At 40.3% G+C, this 21887-nt stretch overlaps 1 protein-coding gene across 3 annotated transcripts in view; it reads left to right on the top strand.

The window, feature by feature from the left end:
• Positions 1-21887, top strand: part of ABCG2 (ATP binding cassette subfamily G member 2 (JR blood group)) — a 276283-nt gene that overhangs the window by 208126 nt on the left and 46270 nt on the right. For all 3 annotated transcript variants that reach the window (XM_073600840.1, XM_073600848.1, XM_073600855.1), the window contains 2 exons: positions 20983-21042; positions 21656-21770. In XM_073600840.1, coding sequence (XP_073456941.1) covers positions 20983-21042; positions 21656-21770 — 175 coding nt within the window. The remainder of the gene's footprint in view (positions 1-20982; positions 21043-21655; positions 21771-21887) is intronic.

Raw genomic sequence — 21887 nt, 5'->3', positions numbered from 1 at the left:
GGGTGATGTGTGACATAAGCTTCTAAATGTTCTGCATAAAATGCCAGGACAGTTCAAAACCCCCCCAAATGACCCCATTTTGGAAAGTAGACACCCCAAGCTATTTGCTGAGAGGCATGTCGAGTCCATGGAATATTTTATATTGTGACACAAGTTGCGGGAAAAAGACAAATTATTATTTTTTTTTTTTTTTTTTTGCACAAAGTTGTCACTAAATGATATATTGCTCAAACATGCCATGGGAATATGTGAAATTACACCCCAAAATACATTCTGTTGCCTCTCCTGAGTACGGGGATACCACATGTGTGAGACTTTTTGGGAGCCTATCCGCATAGGGGACCCCGAAAACCAAGCACCGCCTTCAGGCTTTCTAAGGGCGTAAATTTTTGATTTCACTCTTCACTGCCTATCACAGTTTCGGAGGCCATGTAATGCCCAGATGGCACAAACCCCCCCCAAATGACCCCATTTTGGAAAATAGACACCCAAAGCTATTTGCTGAGAGGTATAGTGAGTATTTTGCAGACCTCACTTTTTGTCACAAACTTTTGAAAATTGAAAAAAGAAAAAAAAAAATACGTTTTTCTTGTCTTTCTTCATTTTCAAAAACAAATGAGAGCTGCAAAATACTCACCATGCCTCTCAGCAAATAGCTTGGGGTGTCTACTTTCCAAAATGGGGTCATTTTGGGGCGGTTTTGTGCTATCTTGGCATTTTATGGCCTTCAAAACTGTGATGGGTAGTAAGGAGTGAAATCAAAAATTAACGCTCTTAGAAATCCTGAAGGCGGTCATTGGATTTCGGGGCCCCGTATGAAGCTAGGCTCCCAAAAAGTGCCACTCATGTGGTATCCCCGTACTCAGGAGAAGCAGCAGAATGTATTTTGGGGTGTAATTCCACATATGCCCATGGCATGTTTGAGCAATATATCATTTAGTGACAACTTTGTGCAAAAAAAAAAAAAAAAAAAAATTGTCACTTTCCCGCAACTTGTGTCAAAATATAAAATATTCCATGTACTCATCATGCCTCTCAGCAAATAGCTTGGGGTGTCTTCTTTCCAAAATGGGGTCATTTGGGGGGGTTTTGTGCCATCTGGGCATTTTATGGCCTTCAAAAATGTGATAGGTAGTGAGGAGTGAAATCACAACTTTACGCCCTTAGAAATCCTGAAGGCGGTGCTGGGTTTTCGGGGCCCCGTACGCGGCTAGGCTCCCAAAAAGTCCCACACATGTGGTATCCCCGTACTCAGGAGAAGCAGCAGAATGTATTTTGGGGTGTAATTCCACATATGCCCATGGCATGTTTGAGCAGTATATCATTTAGTGACAACTTTGTGCAAAAAAAAAAAAAAAATTGTCACTTTCCTGCAACTTGTGTCCAAATATAAAATATTCCATGGACTCAACATGCCTCTCAGCAAATAGCTTGGGGTGTCTACTTTCCAAAATGGGGTCATTTGGGGGGGGTTTGTGCCATCTTGGCATTTTATGGCCTTCAAAACTGTGATAGGTAGTGGGGAGTAAAATCAAAAATGTATGCCCTTTGAAATCCTGAAGGCGGTGCTTGGTTTTCGGGGCCCCATACGCGGCTAGGCTCCCAAAAAGTCCCACACATGTGATATCCCCGTACTCAGGAGAAGCAGCAGAATGTATTTTGGGGTGTAATTCCACATATGCCCATGGCATGTTTGAGCAATATATCATTTAGTGACAACTTTGTGAAAAAAAAAAAAAAATTGTCACTTTCCCGCAACTTGTGTCCAAATATAAAATATTCCATGGACTTAACATGCCTCTCAGCAAATAGCTTGGGGTGTCTACTTTCCAAAATGGGGTCATTTGGGGGGGGTTTGTGCCATCCTGGCATTTTATGGCCTTCAAAACTGTGATAGGTAGTGAGGAGTAAAATCAAAAATGTATGCCCTTTGAAATCCTGAAGGCGGTGCTTGGTTTTCGGGGCCCCGTACGCGGCTGGGCTCCCAAAAAGTCCCACACATTTGGTATCCCCGTACTCAGGAGAAGCAGCTGAATGTATTTTGGGGTGCAATTCCACATATGCCCATGGCCTGTGTGAGCAATATATCATTTAGTGACAACTTTTTGTAATTTTTTTTTTTTTTTTTTTTTTTTTGTCATTATTCAATCACTTGGGACAAAAAAAAAAATATTCAATGGGTTCAACATGCCTCTCAGCAATTTCCTTGGGGTGTCTACTTTCCAAAATGGGGTCATTTGGGGGGGTTTTGTACTGCCCTGCCATTTTAGCACCTCATGAAATGACATAGACAGTCATAAACTAAAAGCTGTGTAAATTCCAGAAAATGTACCCTAGTTTGTAGGCGCTATAACTTTTGCGCAAACCAATAAATATACGCTTATTGACATTTTTTTTACCAAAGACATGTGGCCGAATACATTTTGGCCTAAATGTATGACTAAAATTGATTTTAATGGATTTTTTTTATAACAAAAAGTAGAAAATATCATTTTTTTTCAAAATTTTTGGTCTTTTTCCGTTTATAGCGCAAAAAATAAAAGCGGCAGAGGTGATCAAATACCATCAAAATAAAGCTCTATTTGTGGGAAGAAAAGGACGCAAATTTCGTTTGGGTACAGCATTGCATGACCGCGCAATTAGCAGTTAAAGCGACGCAGTGCCAAATTGTAAAAAGTGCTCTGGTCAGGAAGGGGGTAAATCCTTCCGGGGCTGAAGTGGTTAATATCCTGAAGGCCTGGTATGGATTTTGGGGGGACCCCCACGCAATTGAAGAAAAGTTGGTTTGGGGTTCCCCTTAATGTTCATACCAGAGACAAAGGGCCTGGTAATGGACTGGGTGGGGAACCCATGCCGTTTTTTTCCAATGAGTTTTATCTATATTGCAGAGACCCAACAATTCATTACAGCCGCGATCACTTTTAAGTGACTTTTTCCTTTTAGAAATGTCATTTTGCTGTGGTACTGTTCTAAACACGGGAAACCTGAGCCACTTTAAAGGCATACTATAGACACCCCCCAAGCACGATATTTAAAGGAATATTTCATTTTTATTGTTTCACTTTAAGCATTATTAAAATCATTGCTCCCGAAAAAACTTTAGTTTTTAAAACTTTTTTTTGCATTGATACATGTCCCCTGGGGCAGGACCCGGGTCCCCAAACACTTTTTATGACAATAACTTGCATATAAGCCTTTAAAATTAGCACTTTTGATTTTTCATGTTCATGTTCCATAGACTTTAACGGTGTTCGTCCAAATTTTTTGCCTGTTCGCAAGTTCTGGTGTGAACCGAACCGGGGGGGAGTGTTCGGCTCATCCCTTACCTGTGATGATGCTGCTTGGAGTTTCCACACAACGTGAAAAGCGTGCCGCCACTTCCCCATAAGGGATAAACTCGGCAACAATAATTGCCTCGCATTCTTATGCTCGGCAAATCAAGCAATGTGCTCCTCAAGGTTTAAGACAAGTCAGCACCGATCTCCAGTCTTTAATGGTGACTCACAGATCTCCCATGTATGTGAAACAAAGTAAGAAAACTTCAGTAGTGCAATAACGTTTAACAAAAATTTGTTAAAATTAAAAAAAAAAAAAAAAAAACGCAAATATTTCACTCACATTTAGCACAGGGGAAATTTTGACTTTTTTTTTTTTTATTATTGCATTTTAGTGTAAATGTGAGATCCGAGGTCTTTTTTGACCCCAAATCTCACATTAAAGAGGTCCTATCATGCTTTTTTCTATATCAAGGGATGTGGTATGCGGATTTCCAAGCAACATCATTGATTCATCACAGACTCTTCAATTGAATACATTTTATATGCTGTCATTTTTTAGGATTTTATTTGAATGGGACATTATTCACTGGGTGGTAATTTATTATCACTAAGGTTTATGCACATATTTTACTAGTTTGTTACAGTGCCACTATTTACCGTATATATGAATGTTGTGGTAGATTTGTTGTTATACGCTGTTTATCTAAAGTGGTAGCTAGATATTCACTTATTTTACTCAAAGAAAGAAAAAAAAGTTTTGGGACTTTTAAATGAGGCATAAGGCCAGTATAGTCAATTGTCTCCATCCCTATTCATAAAGCAAAAAGAGAAAGGTTGGGACTTTGAATGAAGCATGCAGCAGGAAAGCAACAAGGACACTATGTACTGATAACAATGTGTTTTATTCAATGTAACAATGCACGTAGTCATGGCACACATGCAAGTATAAAATGAATAATGGCAAATAAGTTCATATATTTACAAGTGAACAAACATGGTAATGGTACAGGGCTTGCAATATGCAAAATTCATCAATCCATATTCTCATATAAAATAAAACCCAACATGATTAATGTAGGCAAAAACTGTCCAAACATTGGTAAGAATAGATTAAGAATCCATGTTTTATCTGAAAGCTCATTGTGAACATCTGAATGTAGCATCTAAAAGCTCAACGCGTTTCATGGCATTATATTCATTCATCAGGAGCAGATGCAAGGAGAATGTCTACAAAATTTAGATAAATGAACACTGTATCAAAATAAAGAGGTAAAAAAATATATATATTATGTAGGGAGAGGATGGTACAGCTGAAACCTCTCCCCATACGTACACAATGACCATGGATGTGACAAATAGTCATGATCACCGAAGATTAACTGCAGTTTATCTTCAGTGCTCACGACTATATGTCACATCCATGGATGTCGTTGTTGCTTTCCTGCTGCATGCTTCATTCAAAGTCCCAACCTTTTCTCTTTTTTTTTCTATATTTTCTATATTTATTTTACTCCTATATTATGGCACAGTGGTAGGATCAACAATATAGAAGGGTTAGGCTATAGATCCTGTGGATTGTGAAGGAATTTATTAATCGACAGTTATTGTCACCCTCAAAAACATTAGCCCTCCTCTGGTCCTCTACACCAAGAATTGACCGGACACCCCCTCCCCCTTGCACGGCACTTGCCTAGGCAAATGAAATGCACTGTCCTCCCTTTGACTCCTGGGATATGCATGTCACATCCTAAGAAGCCTAGCCTTTCATTCAGTAAAGGAGGGGGTGGGCCCAGAAGCCTAAAATCGGTAGGCGTGCTGGCTGAACCAGGAACAGCTGGCAGCCTCATGATGACGTCACACTAATACATGGCGGCATGGGACAGAGCACTGCCAGAAGAAAAGACAATCCCAGCTGAACAAGGCTGGATCCGCAGGTTGGGTGAGTATCTGAAATGTGCATCACTAGGTATGCAGGGGTTTGGTTGAAAATCCATCTTAACCTGTTTCACTGCTCCTGTTTAGCATGTTTCCCAGTGTGCCTGTAGGCACATGGTTTGTGTGTGTTTAATCCCTGGCATATTTGCAAACGTTAATTGTACTGATTCATAAAAAGTAAAAAAAAAAAATAGATGAGCTTGGGCAGTTCTTGGCACATGTAACAAACAAATGGCCCCTGCCCCCACCTATAATTGGCCTTCACAGCAAGGAGCACATGGAAGGGCAAACACATGAAAGACAAAAACAGAACATTCCATAGCTCAACTCACCAACCAATCTGCCAACTGACCAAATTAACCTGTCCAACAGTCTGTGTTAAAAACAGGGGTTTAGTTAGCACGCATTTGCAAATGCATGCATAAGCTGCAAGGCCTCTTCACGGTGTGTATGCTTGCAGGTATAACACTACTGAACAGGAGCACACTGGACACCCAGCAAGAGCACAGTGGCATCCAGTGTGCTCCTGTTCCTTTAAGGGGGATTGGGCTGCTTCCAGGCCCACCTGCCCCTCATCTATCAATTTAATGCATGTGCTTCCTTTGTAGAGACGCTTATAAATTCAGTAGCGTTAGGACTGCAAGCATACACAGGGTGCCGTGAAGAAGCCTACAATGTACAGTGCACATCACCTAATAAATTATTACTTCTGTTTTTGTTCTCTCAGCTTTAACACTTGTCTTTCTAGTTGTCTCACACGTCTGTGCAGGTCAGAGAAGTAGGTTTACTTAAAATGAGAGAAGTATAGGGGCTACCATTGCAGTCCTCCTTCTGAAAAGGCTTGATGTCTGGCTGAGTCTGATTTCAGTATGCTTGTCTAAGTCCCACAAGTCTGAATCATAGCCAGGAAGCAATCATTCTCAAAGGAGAGTTCAGCAATGGCAGCCTCCATTAAAAGAGAAGTATGTTTTGGTTTTTGGTTTTATTTATTGGCCATCTGTCCCCCGGCGTCTCCAAACTGAGAACAGAGTGATTGAACACCGCCGATTGCTTGGTTCTCACACCTCCCCCAAGAGGAGAGCTGCTGCCTGTCAGTCAGCATCTCTCCTGCTCTGCTCCTCCACGCTCATTGGAGGGCTGAGCTGTGGAGGGGTAGGGAGCGGCCGTCTCTGCCTCTCAGCGGCTCGCTGAGAGGCTGAGACGGCCCTCAGTCCAGGCACCTGGTGGATCCAGACCCCTGGAGTCATGATGACGCAGTGCCTAAACTGATCTATGTGACGTCAGCAGAGAGCGGTAATTACGGCGATTTAAATTTTTTTAAACGGCATGTCAGCATCTAGGCAAGGAAGAGAATACATACAGATATTGTTCAAAATTTGGGTGGAATCCCGCTTTAAGCTGTAACTGTTGAGTTTTGATCTACTGGGAAACGCTTAATTCCCCAAAATAATTGGAGTGTATTATCGTCTATTTTCGGTATCACTACGTGTAAAAATGCTAATTTGCGATTGGCTATAACTCGCATCTAACACGCTGATTACAGTTTTTGATACGAAGGATACATTCCTGTGTCTGTGTCTTTGTTTCCCAAGCCAGTGGGAGTAAGCTAATCTTTAGTATGATGTTGTGTTAAAGTGGCACTAAAGGCTTACGTTTTTTACCTTCATGCATTCTATGCATGAAGGTAAAAAAAAAATTCTTTATCCCAGCTTTTCCCCCCAAAGCCGCCACCCTTTATACTTACCTGAGCCCCATCGTGATCCAGCACTGTGCATGAGAGCAGCAGCTGTCTCTGCTCTGTCTCTCCTCACAGGACAGATCCCACTGTTGTCAATAAAACTCTGTGATGAGAGAGCAGGGGGCAGGGCCGTGCCCGGCTGTCTGTGTCAAAGGACGCAGGCAAATTGGGCTTGTGAGCGAGCCTGCATGATTTCCCCTTTAGGAAGTGGCTTTCTATTGGGGCACTGGATGAAGAGGAGGAGGCAGGAGTGTTTACCTTAGAAACACTTTAAGCAGGATGTAAGGCAGGCCATACATTATGTAATTTGCTTGCAAAATTGCTTGATTACCCCATCGACACGGTCCGTGTTGATGGGGGTAATCCCTCCCGCAGGGCTATTGTGTTCTGCTGGCAGGGAGCCTTTTCCACAAGCAGAATACAATGATCACTGCTGGCAGCTATAGCTGTCGACAGTGAGTGATAAAAAGGCAGGATCGGTGGATCAACTTCTGTGCAGCCAACCTGCCTATAGATGGATCAAAATTCAGCCGAATTGTGATCGTTCTGTGGCAGGCTGTAGACTCCAAGGTTGTGCTTTGTTTGCATTCTACATATAGTATCTCATAAAAGTGAGTACACCCCTCACATTTTTGTAAATATTTTATTATATCTTTTCATGTGACAACGCTGAAGAAATTACACTTTACATTGTAGCAAAGTAGTGAGTGTACAGCTTGTATAACAGTGTAAATTTGCTGTCCCCTCAAAATAACTCAACACACAGCCATTAATGTCTAAACCGCTGGCTACATAAGTGAGTACACCCCTAAGTGAAAATGTCCAAATTGGGCCCTAGTAGCCATTTTACTTCCCCGGTGTCATGTGACTCGTTAGTGTTACAAGGTCTCAGGTGTCAATGGGGAGCAGGTGTGTTACATTTGGTGTTAGCGCTCTCACTCTCTCATACTGGTCACTGGAAGTTCTACATGGCACCTCATGACAAAGAACACACTGAGGATCTGAAAAAAAATAATTGTTGGTCTACATAAAGATTGCCTAGGCTATAAGAAGATTGGCAAGACCCTGAAACTGAGCAGCAGCACGGTGGCCAAGACCATACAGCAGTTTAACAGGACAGGTTCCACTCAGAACAAGCCTTGCCATGGTTGACCAAAGAAGTTGAGTGCACGTGCTCAGCGTCATATGCAGAAGTTGTCTTTGGGAAATAGATGTATAAGCGCTGCCAGCATTGCTGCAGAGGTTGAAGGGGTGGGGGGTCAGCCTGTCCGTGTTCAGACCATACACCACAGAGGTTGAAGGGGTGGGGGTTCAGCCTTGAACCCCCACTCTGTGATGTCATCGTGAAAGAGTGGAAGAGGACTCCAGTGGCAACTTGAGAAGCTCTGGTGAACTCCATGCCCAAGAGGGTTAATGCAGTAGTGGAAAATAATGGCGGCCACACAAAATATTGACACTTTGGTCCCAATTTGGACATGTTCACTTAGGGGTGTACTCACTTTTGTTGCCAGCAGTTTAGACATTAATGGCTGTGTGTTGAGTTATTTTGAGGGGACAGCAAATTTACACTGTTGTACAAGCTGTACACTCACTACTTTACATTGTAGCAAAGTGTCATTTCTTCTGTGTTGTCACATGAAAAGATAAAATATTTACAAAAATGTGAGGGGTGTAATCACTTTTGTGTGATAATGTATATATGCCTTGGCACACTTACGTACCCAAAAGTACAGAAGTCAATCTACCGATTAACTTCTGTACAACTAGCCTGTTGGAAAATTTTTGCACGATCAGCACCTGCTGATCCATCTATTCTGTCGGTGGCGAGGTCTCTGTGCTGTCAGAATACAATACCTGGGAAGATTTCCCCTGCCACCTTGAGTGTGTGGATTGGAAAATCTGGTAATTTTTTTTTTTTTTCTTTTCTTTTCTTTTGTTCAAGTCGCTGGTTGGACTAAGAAAAGAATGAATATGGTATGGGCTACTTAAAGTGTTACTAAACCCACCAGGACAGTAAAAGCTGTCTGTATATGCAGCATAGCATGCTTATACTCACTGTGGAACTTAAGAGGTTAATCCTCTGGATTGTGTAAAAAAGGCTGCTTTATCCTGTATGCACAGATCCTTCCCTCCTGCACTGTCTGGGGAAGGTCAGCTAACACAGGCAGGGTAGCCAACCTGCACATGCTCAGTTGTCTTTTATGCTGGAGAGAACATTTACTTGTTCTCAGAGATAGCCAGGTCACATGATATTGGCATCACACATGTGGGCGTGTATGCAGGCTACAGGGGAAATCTCCACCTACCTGAACAGCACTGGAGAAACTGCAGTTTTTCACTGACCTTGGTATACAGACCAACCAAAAAGGTATATAGGGGCAATATTTTAATGTAAAAAGAAGATTTATAAGCTCGGGGGGGGGGGGGGCAGATGAACTATTTTCATATTACTGGGTTTAGTAACACTTTAAGAATGCAGTCTCCTTGTGGATTAGGAATGGAGTCTGGTTCTAGATTGACCTGCTCTATGAGGTGGGGTCCCCCCAAATGTTCTAAATATACTTTGCCAAACTTAGACCAAGTTCTGTCTTGTGCATGGGTCACTGAGTAAAATTTAGTCTATTCTGTAGCAAAAGCAATTCTGTACAGTAGAACTTTTTAAAACCATCCCTCTGTTGCCTCAACAGTGCTTTTTTTTTTTTTTTTTTTTTTTTTATTCTAGGGAATTTTCTCAGTAAAGACCCTGAAGTGTAGTAACCATTCGCCATCAATCAATGTTGGGACTAATTGTTGCTTAGATGTTAGGAAGCCATCCAAACTCGCTGGCTTTGAAAGTTGCAAAGCTTTGGTTGTAGGACAATTTCTTTTGAGATGTTTTACATTGTGCTTGGCAAAATGAACAAGTGTAAAGCTGGCCATAGACAGTTCAGACCATGTATGGGCTGTAGAACGGGAAAGACACATAATGAGAGAAGATTTGGATGCTGCACACCCCGAGTGATATCGAAAAAAAGGGAAAATGTCCCCCATGTGGGGTTTTCTAGGCAGCAGAAGGGTAAAAAGATAACGTGGTTTAAAAGTTAATGGACTTTATTAATAGCATAATCTCAAAGGGTGACAATGATAGTATAAATAGGAGCTGTGGTACAGGAGATAACATGAAACTAGGCACAATAATATACAATGTTCAAGCGCTAAAATAGGATGTTAAATCTGACGCATTTCGACCCCCACTGGGTCTTCTTCAGAGGATTCGGGCGCTGTAGAGAAATTTGCATTTATTGAGATTCATGAATATAACCATAAAATAAAATATAATAGGTATACATTTATCGGTATAGTTACCAATCACATTGTGTTAATCGATTTCTCCTGAGCCTAAAATTCTCCAAAATCACCCCCACTCAGTCCCAGCAGGGGTCCCTGGCCGGCCGCCACATCAACAGAGGGAGCCAACCGTTCATGCGTGCCTTTTCAAGGGTCCCTTGAAAAAGTCACATGTCTAGTGATGCAACGCATCGGGAGGAGCCAGTGACATCACCCACAGCGCTTTGTGTGTACTGTCGGCGTATGAGGAGAATCTAGCTGTATGCAACTGACCACATTTATATGCGATCTAGTCTGCAGGAATGTGTGAGTGAAATTTATCCTAACTATACAGGAAATTTTATGTAATACCATCTGCGCAATGGCCTTTTTTTTTTTTTCCTCCTTTTATTTTTGAGTACTGCGGATGCACGTCGGGGCTTGAATTTAGTCTAACATATGTGAATTAGTAGCAGAGACCCTGATTTGACCATGTCACTGCGGAAACATATTGAGGCTTGAAAACAGTCCAGCATATGTGAATCAATAGCAGAGACTTGAATTTTACCATTTGGGTATTGTACTGTGGAATCACTTATTTTATTTGGTGTTTGTGTCACATTTCACCAATGAAACCAGTCAGTATGCTGGGAGTATGTGTTGATTATGTTTTATGGTGAAGGATATATTTATTGAACATATTATTCAGTATTTATGTTTTAGTTATTATTTATATATCAGTTTGTTGGAGCACTGTGCAATATTAGAAGGTTGATATTTAGCGCATTATTAATTCCTATTTTTATCACATATTATTATTTTTTTTTTTGTGTTCTCAGTACACAACACAAATAATTGCAGCAAATATTGGTTGTCTTTTAATATTTTATCACATAATTATATTTATTCACTTCAGCGCTTTAGTAACAATTTTTACATGCTCTATTATGCCCAGAAGCTGTCTGGCTCTGCTGATCCCTCTTTGGGTACAACCCAGCACCCTGCATGTTCCCCTGATCCTGCAGACAGGGAGGATGCAGGCAGGCTAGATGACACAGTGCCTCTGGAATCTGTACCTGATCCTATGTTTGATCTGCATTCAGAGGAGAGCTCTCAGCTGACACTTAGTGAGATCCTGCATGCTGTGCACAAATGCACTGCCTCAGTGGATCAATAAGTTTGTCGCCATTCCACGAGCGGGCGCAATTTTGAAGCGTGACGTGTTGGGTATCAATTTACTCGGTGTAACATTATTATCTTTCCCAATATAAAAAACAAAAAAATTGGGCTAAATTTACTGTTGTCTTTACTTTTTAATTCTAAAAAGTGTATTTTTTCCAAAAAATCGCTTGTAAGACCGCTGCGCAAATACGGTGTGACAGAAAATATTGCAACGATCGCCATTTTATTCTCTAGGATGTTAGGGAAAAAATATATATAATGTTTGGGGGTTCTAAGTAATTTTCTAGCAAAAAAATAAGGATTTTAACTTGTAAACACCAAGACCCCTTTCACACCGAGCCGCCTATATCGTCGGCGGTAAAACGCCGCTATTTTTAGCGGCGTTTTACCGTCTGATTTGCGCCGCATTTCGGCCGCTAGCGGGGCGCTTTTACCCCCCGCTAGCGGCCGAGAGAGGGTTAAAAACGCCCGCAATGCGCCGCAATAGCGGCGCTTTGCTGGCGGTATCCTAGCGCTGCCCCATTGATTTCAATGGGGAGCAGAGGTGGAGGAGCAGTAAACACACCGCTCCAAAGAAGCTGCTGGCAGGACTTTTCCTGACGTCCTGCCAGCGCACCGCTCCGGTGTAAAAGCCCTCAGGCTTTCACACTGGAAATAATGGAGCAGCTGTTTGAGGGCGGATTGCAGGCGCTATTTTTAACGCTATAGCGCCTGCAAAATGCCCTCGGTGTGAAAGGGGTCTAAGTCTGAACAATAGGCCCTGTCCTTAAGTGGTTAAAGAAGCCCAGTGAAAGTTCTTGGGTATTACGCTTTGCTTTACAGAATAATTCTGCATTTGCAGTAAGGATGCAATAGAAAGTCATATTTCATTCTCCGCTGCAATAAGGTCCTTGCTGTGACAATGTCTTTCTACCTGCAAACTGTGATAATACAATGGTGCATTTTAAAGGTGACTTTCTCTGGTCCCACCCTGTTGTTATGCAAAAAGATGAACTTTGTCACTTGCCTGTCACATTGTTTGTTTTAAAATGGAATCTTTTGAAGGCGTTGTGAGGAGTGTCTTGCATCCTGCTAATTCAATGAGTTTTCTTTAACCGGAAAATCTAGCAGCGTGCCTATGGAGATCATTTTGTCTACAACAAACTCAAAGTGATTTTTTTTTATACTTGGCTGCTGAATAAAATAAAAGAGGGGTATATTTTGACCCCATTAAAAAAAAAAAAAAAAAAAAAAAAATTAAATTATAAATATATTTTTATTTTTATTTTATTTTTTAAAAACATGGGTGTATATTCATATTCCTCTTCTGCTTGAGTTATGTTTGTTCTAAAACCTAATAAAATGTAAAGGTGATCTTAGATATATAAGATTCTCTGTTTTCTGAATTATCCGTTAGTGGCAGACTTTACAGGTGTCTGTTGATTTACATGTCGCTGACTGTTCAGGTTGTATAACTTGCATGGCCCAGATTACACAAGCATATTGTTGTGCTGGCAAACTAGGTAGTTGGATGTCCTCTGCACACCTTTCGTGCTATTAACATGGAACTGGAGGCATTATTATGCTTATGCAGTTATACATAACAAGTAATACATAATTATGAGATCTAAGATATATATATATATATATATATATATATATATATATATATATATATATATATATATATATATATATATACACACACACACACACACGCACACACAAAATATATATATATATATATATATATATATATATATATAAAGCATATCCTTCCAACGTCAGCTTGTTCAATTAGGCTTTGAAATAAAAAAAAAACAAAAAACTGGAAGCTAATTGGTTTCTGTGCAAAGCTGCACCAGATTTTGCTCCCAGTTTTGGTAAATCAACCCCTAAATGTCATTTCTGTCTATTGCTTCATTCTTCTGCTATCTTATGCATGAGTCGCTTTTGACAAGTTTCCTGACACCAAGAGAAAAATGGTGACAGGGGAGAGAGTTCCAGCTGATTGATAGCCTCAGCACTGTTCCTGTGTGCTGTGTGGAGGAGGGTGTCCCTTCCCTCCAATCAGCTATCAGAGCTTTGCAGAGTGTAATGTCATCTCAGACAAGCTTTACCAATTCTGGACTTTGATCGGATGTAGAGAAGAGACTGCAGATAAAAGAAGATATTTATCAAGTCGTCTTCCATTTTTTTAATTTTGTTTTTCCATTTTTGTGTTGCTGCCCATTGGTGGGCGGATATGTCACTGATCTATATATAGAACTGATGTGCAGATTCTTAGGGCCTGTACTAAGCAGTTCAAGTTAAGCAGACTGTGACAACAAATGTTGGCTGGATTCTACAGTGACATGTCCGCTGACATCCGACCCCTCTCCGCTCCGATAAGTGTAACGGAGGAAAAACCTACTTTTCCATCCGTTTTCGGATCGGATCGGGTGACGACGGACACTACGGTCCATCATCACCCGATCCCCCATAGGGGAGAGCGGCGCTCTGACAGGTCCATCGCTGCACAGTGTGCAGCGATGGACCTGTCATTTTTCTGCTCAGCGGGGATCGGCGGAGCGATCCCCGCTGAGCAAGCGGGTGTTCACGGGGCGGATCATCACTGATCCGCCCCGTGTGAAAGAGCCCAAAGTTGTCTTTGGTGCTTTGTAATGTGAAGCCACGCTGTGTGAAAAGTTTATGTAAGTTAGGCCAATTTAATGGCTGTTGCATGTGGCTATCCTCTCCTGAATTATTTGTCGGTTGTCTTGTAACAGATTAAATTTGTCTTAGCTGTAGAATCAATATACATAGTTCCAGTTTTTCCTACATACTGTAACATTTTGGAGGTTGTAAACCCCCAATGCGGAAGTTGTACCTATAGGTAAGCCTATAATAAGGCTTACCTATAGGTAATGTAAATATCTCCTAAATTTGCACTGTTTAGGAGATATTTACCTTGTAGTGCGCTGATGATGTCATCGGCGCATGCGCTGTGAAGAAACGGCCCTCCGTGCTATTTCTTTACTAGCAAGTGCCGTGACTGACGGCTCCCATGCGCATGCACTGGAGTGACGTCCACGTGACTCCGGCCAATCGCAGAGCTGTAGTCTGCGGCCCTCAAAAGGAAGAGAGGCGAAGATGGATGCCTCCACCAGCAGGGACAGTGCAGGCTTTGTTTGCAGGTAAGTGGCACATAATGGGCTAGTCGGGCGGCACAGTGGTGTAGTGGTAGCACTCTCGCCTAGCAGTAAGAAGGGTCGCTGGTTCAAATCCCAACCACGACACTACCTGCCTGGAGTTTGCATGTTCTCCCTGTGTCTGCGTGGGTTTCCTCCGGGTACTCCGGTTTCCTCCCACACTCTAAAGACATGCTGGTAGGTTAATTGGATCCTGTCTAAATTGTCCCTAGTATGTATGAATGTAAGTTAGGGACCTTAGATTGTAAGCTCCTTGAGGGTAGGGACTGATGTGAATGTACAATGTATATGTAAAGCGCTGCGTAAATTGACGGCGCTATATAAGTACCTGAAATAAATAAAATAAAAAAATAGTATGCTATGCATACTAGCCCATTATGCTTTTACTTTACAGAGGGAAAAAGATGAAGTAACACCCATTGGGGTTTACTTCCTCTTTAAGTACTGATGTAGATTTCATGTTAGTGAAGTGACATGCGTGTTGTCTGTAGACTTCTGTGTTGTCTGTAGACTTCTGATGATTGCAAGAGACTTAAAGAGATACTAAAAAAAAAAAAATTACCACCAGCCCCCACTAAATTTGAGTTCAGCCGGCATGCTACTTGATACATCCGCCATGATTTTCATACAGCTTTGTATAGGTTTAGGTAAAACTACCCAAGTTTTTTTTTTTTAGAGCCTTTCATGTAGCCAATGTAGCATAATGAACAGAGGGAGTATATCTATGCTTGCCTGCCAAAAGGTATATGTTGGCTTCATAAATGGGTTAGCTAGGCCCTAATATGTGTGGTATTTGTAGCATACATCTTCAGATTAGCAGGTTTGGTTGCTGAACTGATATAATCAGTCTAAAGTTTGTGACCTCTTCTATATATTGAAGTTGCATGCTCACATAGGTACTCAAATGCTATTTAAAGCTATAATGTTTCACACATTTTTGAGAAATTTAAAATACTTGCAATTCACAAGGTGTTATATATATATATATATATATATATATATATATATATATATATATATATATATATATATATATATATATGTATGTGTATATATATACACACACACACACACACACACACACACACACACACACACACACACACACACAGTGGGGACGGAAAGTATTCAGACACCCTTAAATTTTTCACTCTGTTATATTGCAGCCATTTGCTAAAATCATTTAAGTTCATTTTTTTCCTCATTAATGTACACACAGCACCCCATATTGACAAAAAAACACAGAATTGTTGACATTTTTGCAGATTTATTAAAAAAGAAAAACTGAAATATCACATAGTCCTAAGTATTCAGACCCTTTGCTCAGTATTTAGTAGAAGCACCCTTCTGATCTAATACAGCCATGAGTCTTTTTGGGAAAGATGCAACAAGTTTTTCACACCTGGATTTGGGGATCCTCTGTCATTCCTCCTTGCAGATCCTCTCCAGTTCTGTCAGGTTGCATGGTAAACGTTGGTGGACAGCCATTTTTAGGTCTCTCCAGAGATGCTCAATTCTGTTTAAGTCACAGCTCTGGCTGGGCCATTCAAGAACATTCACGGAGTTGTTGTGAAGCCACTCCTTCGTTATTTTAGCTGTGTGCTTAGGGTCATTGTCTTGTTGGAAGGTAAACCTTCGGCCCAGTCTGAGGTCCTGAGCACTCTGGAGAAGGTTTTCGTCCAGGATATCCCTGTACTTGGCCGCATTCATCTTTCCCTCGATTGCAACCAGTCGTCCTGTCCCTGCAGCTGAAAAACACCCCCACAGCATGATGCTGCCACCACCATGCTTCACTGTTGGGACTGTATTGGACAGGTGATGAGCAGTGCCTGGTTTTCTCCACACATACCACTTAGAATTAAGGCCAAAAAGTTCTATCTTGGTCTCATCAGACCAGAGAATCTTATTTCTCACCATCTTGGAGTCCTTCAGGTGTTTTTTACTCCATGCGGGCTTTCCAAGTGTCTTGCACTGAGGAGAGGCTTCCGTTGGGCCACTCTGCCATAAAGCCCCGACTGGTGGAGGGCTGCAGTGATGGTTAACTTTTTACAACTTTCTCCCATCTCCCGACTGCATCTCTGGAGCTCAGCCACAGTGATCTTTGGGTTCTTCTTTACCTTTCTCACCAAGGCTCTTCTCCCCCGATAGCTCAGTTTGGCCGGACGTCCAGCTCTAGGAAGGGTTCTTGTCATCCCAAACGTCTTCCATTTAAGGATTATGGAGGCCACTGTGCTCTTAGGAACCTTAAGTGCAGCAGACATTTTTTTGTAACCTTGGCCAGATCTGTGCCTTGCCACAATTCTGTCTCTGAGCTCTTCAGTCAGTTCCTTTTGACCTCATGATTCTCATTTGCTCTGACATGCACTGTGAGCTGTAAGGTCTTATATAGACAGGTGTGTGGCTTTCCTAATCAAGTCCAATCAGTATAATCAAACACAGCTGGACTCAAATGAAGGTGTAGAACCATCTCAAGGATGATCAGAAGAAATGGACAGCACCTGAGTTAAATATATGAGTGTCACAGCAAAGGGTCTGAATACTTAGGACCATGTGATATTTCAGTTTTTCTTTTTTAATAAATCTGCAAAAATGTCAACAATTCTGTGTTTTTCTGTCAATATGGGGTGCTGTGTGTACATTAATGAGGAAAAAAAATGAACTTAAATGATTTTAGCAAATGGCTGCAATATAACAAAGAGTAAAAAATGTAAGGGGGTCTGAATACTTTCCGTCCCCACTGTATATATACAGTATCTCACAAAAGTGAGTACACCCCTCACATTTTTGTAAATATATTATTATATCTTTTCATGTGACAACACTGAAGAAATGACACTTTGCTACAATGTAAAGTAGTGAGTGTACAGCTTGTATAACAGTGTAAATTTGCTTTCCCCTCAAAATAACTCAACACACAGCCATTAATGTCTAAACCACTGGCAACAAAAGTGAGTACACCCCTAAGTGAAAATGTCCAAATTGGGCCCAATTAGCCATTTTTCCTACCCGGTGTCATGTGACATGTTATGCACGTGCAGACTTTCAACGGACTGAACTCCGAAAGGACTTTTTGACGGACTTTCGACGGAGTCTCGACGGAGTTCCAACGCAACGGACTTGCCTACATACGATCACACCAAAGTCTGACTGATTTGAACGTGATGACGTACGACCAGACTAGAATGAGAAAGTTCATAGCTAGTAGCCAATAGCTGCCCTTGCATCGTTGTTTGTCCGTCGGACTAGCATACCGAAGAATGGATTTTTCAACCGGACTCAAGTCCGTCGGAAAGATTTGAAACATGTTCTATTTCTAAAGTCTGTCTGATTTTTTGACAGCAAAGGTCCGATGAAGCCCACACACGATCAACTTGTTCGGCGGATTCGTTCCGTCGGACCTTTGCTGTCGAAAAGTCCACTCGTGAGTACACGGCATTAGTGTTACAAGGTCTCAGGTGTGAATGGGGGGAGCAGGTGTATTAAATTTGGTGTTATTGCTCTCACTCTCTCATACTGGTCACTGGAAGTTCAACATGACACCTCATGGCAAAGAACTCTCTGAGGATCTGAAAAAAAGAATTGTTGCTCTTCATAAAGATGGCCTAGGCTATAAGAAGATCGCCAAGACCCTGTGCTGTGTGTACATTAATGAGGAAAAAAAATTAACTTAAATGATTTTAGCAAATGGCTGCAATATAACGAAGAGTGAAAAATGTAAGGGGTTCTGAATACTTTCCGTCCCCACTGTGTGTATGTATATGTATATATATATATATATATATATATATATATATATATATATATATATATATATATTATGATTATGCAGTTATACATAACAAGTAATACATAATTATGAGATCTAAGAAATGTATGTAATTACAGTAAATTCAATCATTTAGGCTGGATTCACACCTATGCGTTTTTAGTGCTTTTTGCATTTTGCAGATTTGCACTACAGAACGTGTACCATAGGAAACCATGGTAAATGGACTGTAGTGCAAAATGCAAAAAGCACTAAAAATGCATAGGTGTGAATCCAGCCTTCTAGGTCTCGCAGGTGTAATATATGCAAATATTGCCCATATAGGACAATAATATAGTTACATAGTAGGTGAGGTTGAAAAAAAAGGACACAAGTCCATCAAATCCAACCTTTTGAGTGTGATTTTATGTCAGTATTACATTGTATATCCCTGTATGTTGTGGTCGTTCAGGTGCTTATCTAATAGTTTTTTGAAATTATCGATGCTCCTCGCTGAAACCACCGCCTGTGGAAGAGAATTCCACATCCTAACCGCTCTTACAGTAAAGAACCCTCTATGCAGATTTTCTTCTAATTTTAGTGAATGGGCGCATCTTATTAAATTCCCTTTTGCGGAAAAGGTTTTATTCCTATTGTGGAGTCACCATTACGGTATTTATAACATTTGAGAAATTAGAAATTTTTACATGTTTATTAATTCTTACGAAGTAGGTGTATTTATAGTCTCTCTCTCTCTCTCTCTCTCTCTCTCTCTCTCTCTCTCTCTCTCTCTCTCTCTCTCTCTCTCTCTCTCCCTCTCTCTCGCATTATATATATATTTATTATAATGCTGGGCATACAGGATGATAAAAAAATCATATATTTGAGGGTTTCAAACAATCTTTGTTTCAATTTGATCTTTTTGTCTATCAATTTTAAATGCATTTATTGCAATGCTTTCATCAAAGTTTAGTTGGCTTCATACTGAGGAACTCACGTGGTGTTGATGATGGTATCTGCAAAGCATTATTATGAAGAATTTAGGAAAGTTGAAATTGTTTTATTTTTTGCATGTTCGTTATTGCTGAGTAATGCAATATTTTTGTACAGTCATTGTGATGGTGACATTTGTCTTTGTTTTATTTACCCATGCGATATTACATTGCATATTTCTAAGTCTTACTGGAACATTTATACTTTTTGTGTCACATCAGCTATAGTGTGTTTGTTGAATCAGTATATTACCCGATACTTTTGTGTGAGTTTTTTTCTTTCTTTTTTTTTTTTTTCTGCAGAATTTGGTGACTGTAAATTTTGAATGTAATAACCTAATTCACTGGCCTCTAAGTAGTTGTGTTTGTCTCCCAGAGTCTGCCTTCCATTTGTTTTGTTTTTTTCAATTTTTTTTATTTAACTACATGCGTAACAAACTTATGTATTGTTTACCTATAGAGGTTGAAAAATTAACAAATCTTGGCAACTGTGTAAAAGGTGTCTTATCACTGTTATCTGCTTTGGCATCTTATGACCTTTGCTGTGTGTCTATCAGTTGTATAACAGGGAGGAGGAGCAGTATGACATGTAAGGCATACCTACTGTCACTTATGAAAACACTTAGAGCTATGATCTACATAATACCTTTTAGTTTTCAATAAATTAAAGGAAGGCAAACTGCTTTTATTTATTTATTTTTTATTTATTTTTAGACCATATTACCCCAATTTCATATACCCATCTTGTTCTGGGAGGCTTAATTTGTGTCTTTCCATAAACTTTGCCCCAATATATATGTACGTTGTCCTTTAAAACATTATTTTATTTGGTGAGCAGCGATCTCATATTTAGGAAATACTTGGGGTGGATTTACTAAAGCTGGAGAGTGCAGAATCTGGTGCAGCTCTGCATAGAAACCAATCGGCTTCCAGTTTTTTGTTTTGTTGTTGTGTTTTTTTTGTTTGTTTTTTTTTTTTTTTGTCGAGACTTTACTGAACAAGCTGAAGTTAGTAGCTGATTGGCTACCATGCACAGCTGCACCAGATTTTCCACACTCCAGTTTTAGTAAATAAACCCCACTGTATTTAGTTTTTAAAGCTACCTGTATTGAAAATGTTATGTGTGGGAATTAATAAGGGTGCATTAACACTTGCGAATTCCCCTGCACAGGATTACCTACGAGAACCCCAGCAATTAGCTGCGAGCAGACAGCCCCTACCTGTCCTCCTTCTGCAATTGCTCATGCTATGATCACATGGGAGTCATCATTTGAGGATGCAGACTGCCTGTGTCCAGGACCGATCACTCGCATAGAATTGCTGCTTGAGAGATTACATGGGAGTGGGCACGATTAGCTGTGGGGGCCTCTCATTGCTTTCAATGAGGCTGTCTACTCGTCGGCAATCGCAGGAACCCTTGCTGGAATTCTTGCAGGTGATCACGTGTAGGATGCATTTGTCTCAAAGGCCACAATACAAATGTGACAGAGGTGCAAGTAATATTGGCAGGGTCTAGTAGGCAGGTTAATATAACTATTGTTTCCATATGGTGTGTGTGTTTTTATATACTCCGTATGCCATCTGTTTAATAATCCAAGTATCCATTAGTTAAAAGAATATTCTTTTTACCTTCTAGTGGAATTATGAGACCTGGACTAAATGCAATTCTGGGACCTACAGGCAGTGGCAAGTCATCGTAAGTTAAACAAAAAAAAAAAAAATGGTTTAGTACAGATTTTCTTTATTATGGTCATCTAAAAATTATTTTTTTTTTTTTTTGTAATTATAGTGGGTTGTATTTTACATAGGCAGCAAGTTAATAATTTCACATATTGCTTTTTTTTCTCTCTATCACGTGTTGGGGTTAAGAATTTTCAGTGAGAGAAATCCTTAATGCAAAGAGATAATTACTGCTCTGTTGTCTCTTTAGCTAAACCATAGCACTCTGAGAATCCTTTGCCGTGTGTTTGTTTTTTGTTTGTTTTTTTTTGTTATTTAACACAAATATTGATTGTGTTAGATATAAAACATCACTTTCAAACATGAGTAAAAAAATTATGTAAATGGACTCCAAAACATTTTTTTTAAGCCTGGTGTAAGTAGATGTGCAGTTATTCTTTCAGTGTAAGAGATTAATTTACTATACATTTTAGTGTGTGTGTGTGTGTGTGTGTGTGTGTGTATATATATATATATATATATATATATATATATATATATATATATATATATATATATATATATATATATTATATTGGTTGGGCTAAACATAAGAAAACTGAATTAAACATTTCTGTGCGTACTTGCAGGCTATTGGATGTACTTGCTGCTCGAAAAGATCCACATGGGCTTTCTGGTGAAGTTCTGATAGACGGGAAGCCACAGCCGCCCAACTTCAAGTGCTTATCTGGTTATGTTGTGCAGGTAAGTTTGTTTGTCTTTACATTAATACATCACAATAGTGCCACAAATAAGTATACTGCAGAGAGTACTTTATATCCCCTGATGGACCTTTTATGATGTGCCCTCTCTATTTTATAG

Source organism: Aquarana catesbeiana, linkage group LG01 (genome assembly GCF_042186555.1).
Source record: "Aquarana catesbeiana isolate 2022-GZ linkage group LG01, ASM4218655v1, whole genome shotgun sequence".
NCBI lineage: Eukaryota > Metazoa > Chordata > Amphibia > Anura > Ranidae > Aquarana > Aquarana catesbeiana.
Note: the sequence above shows the minus strand (reverse complement) of the source record. Positions and strands in the feature narration are given on the sequence as shown.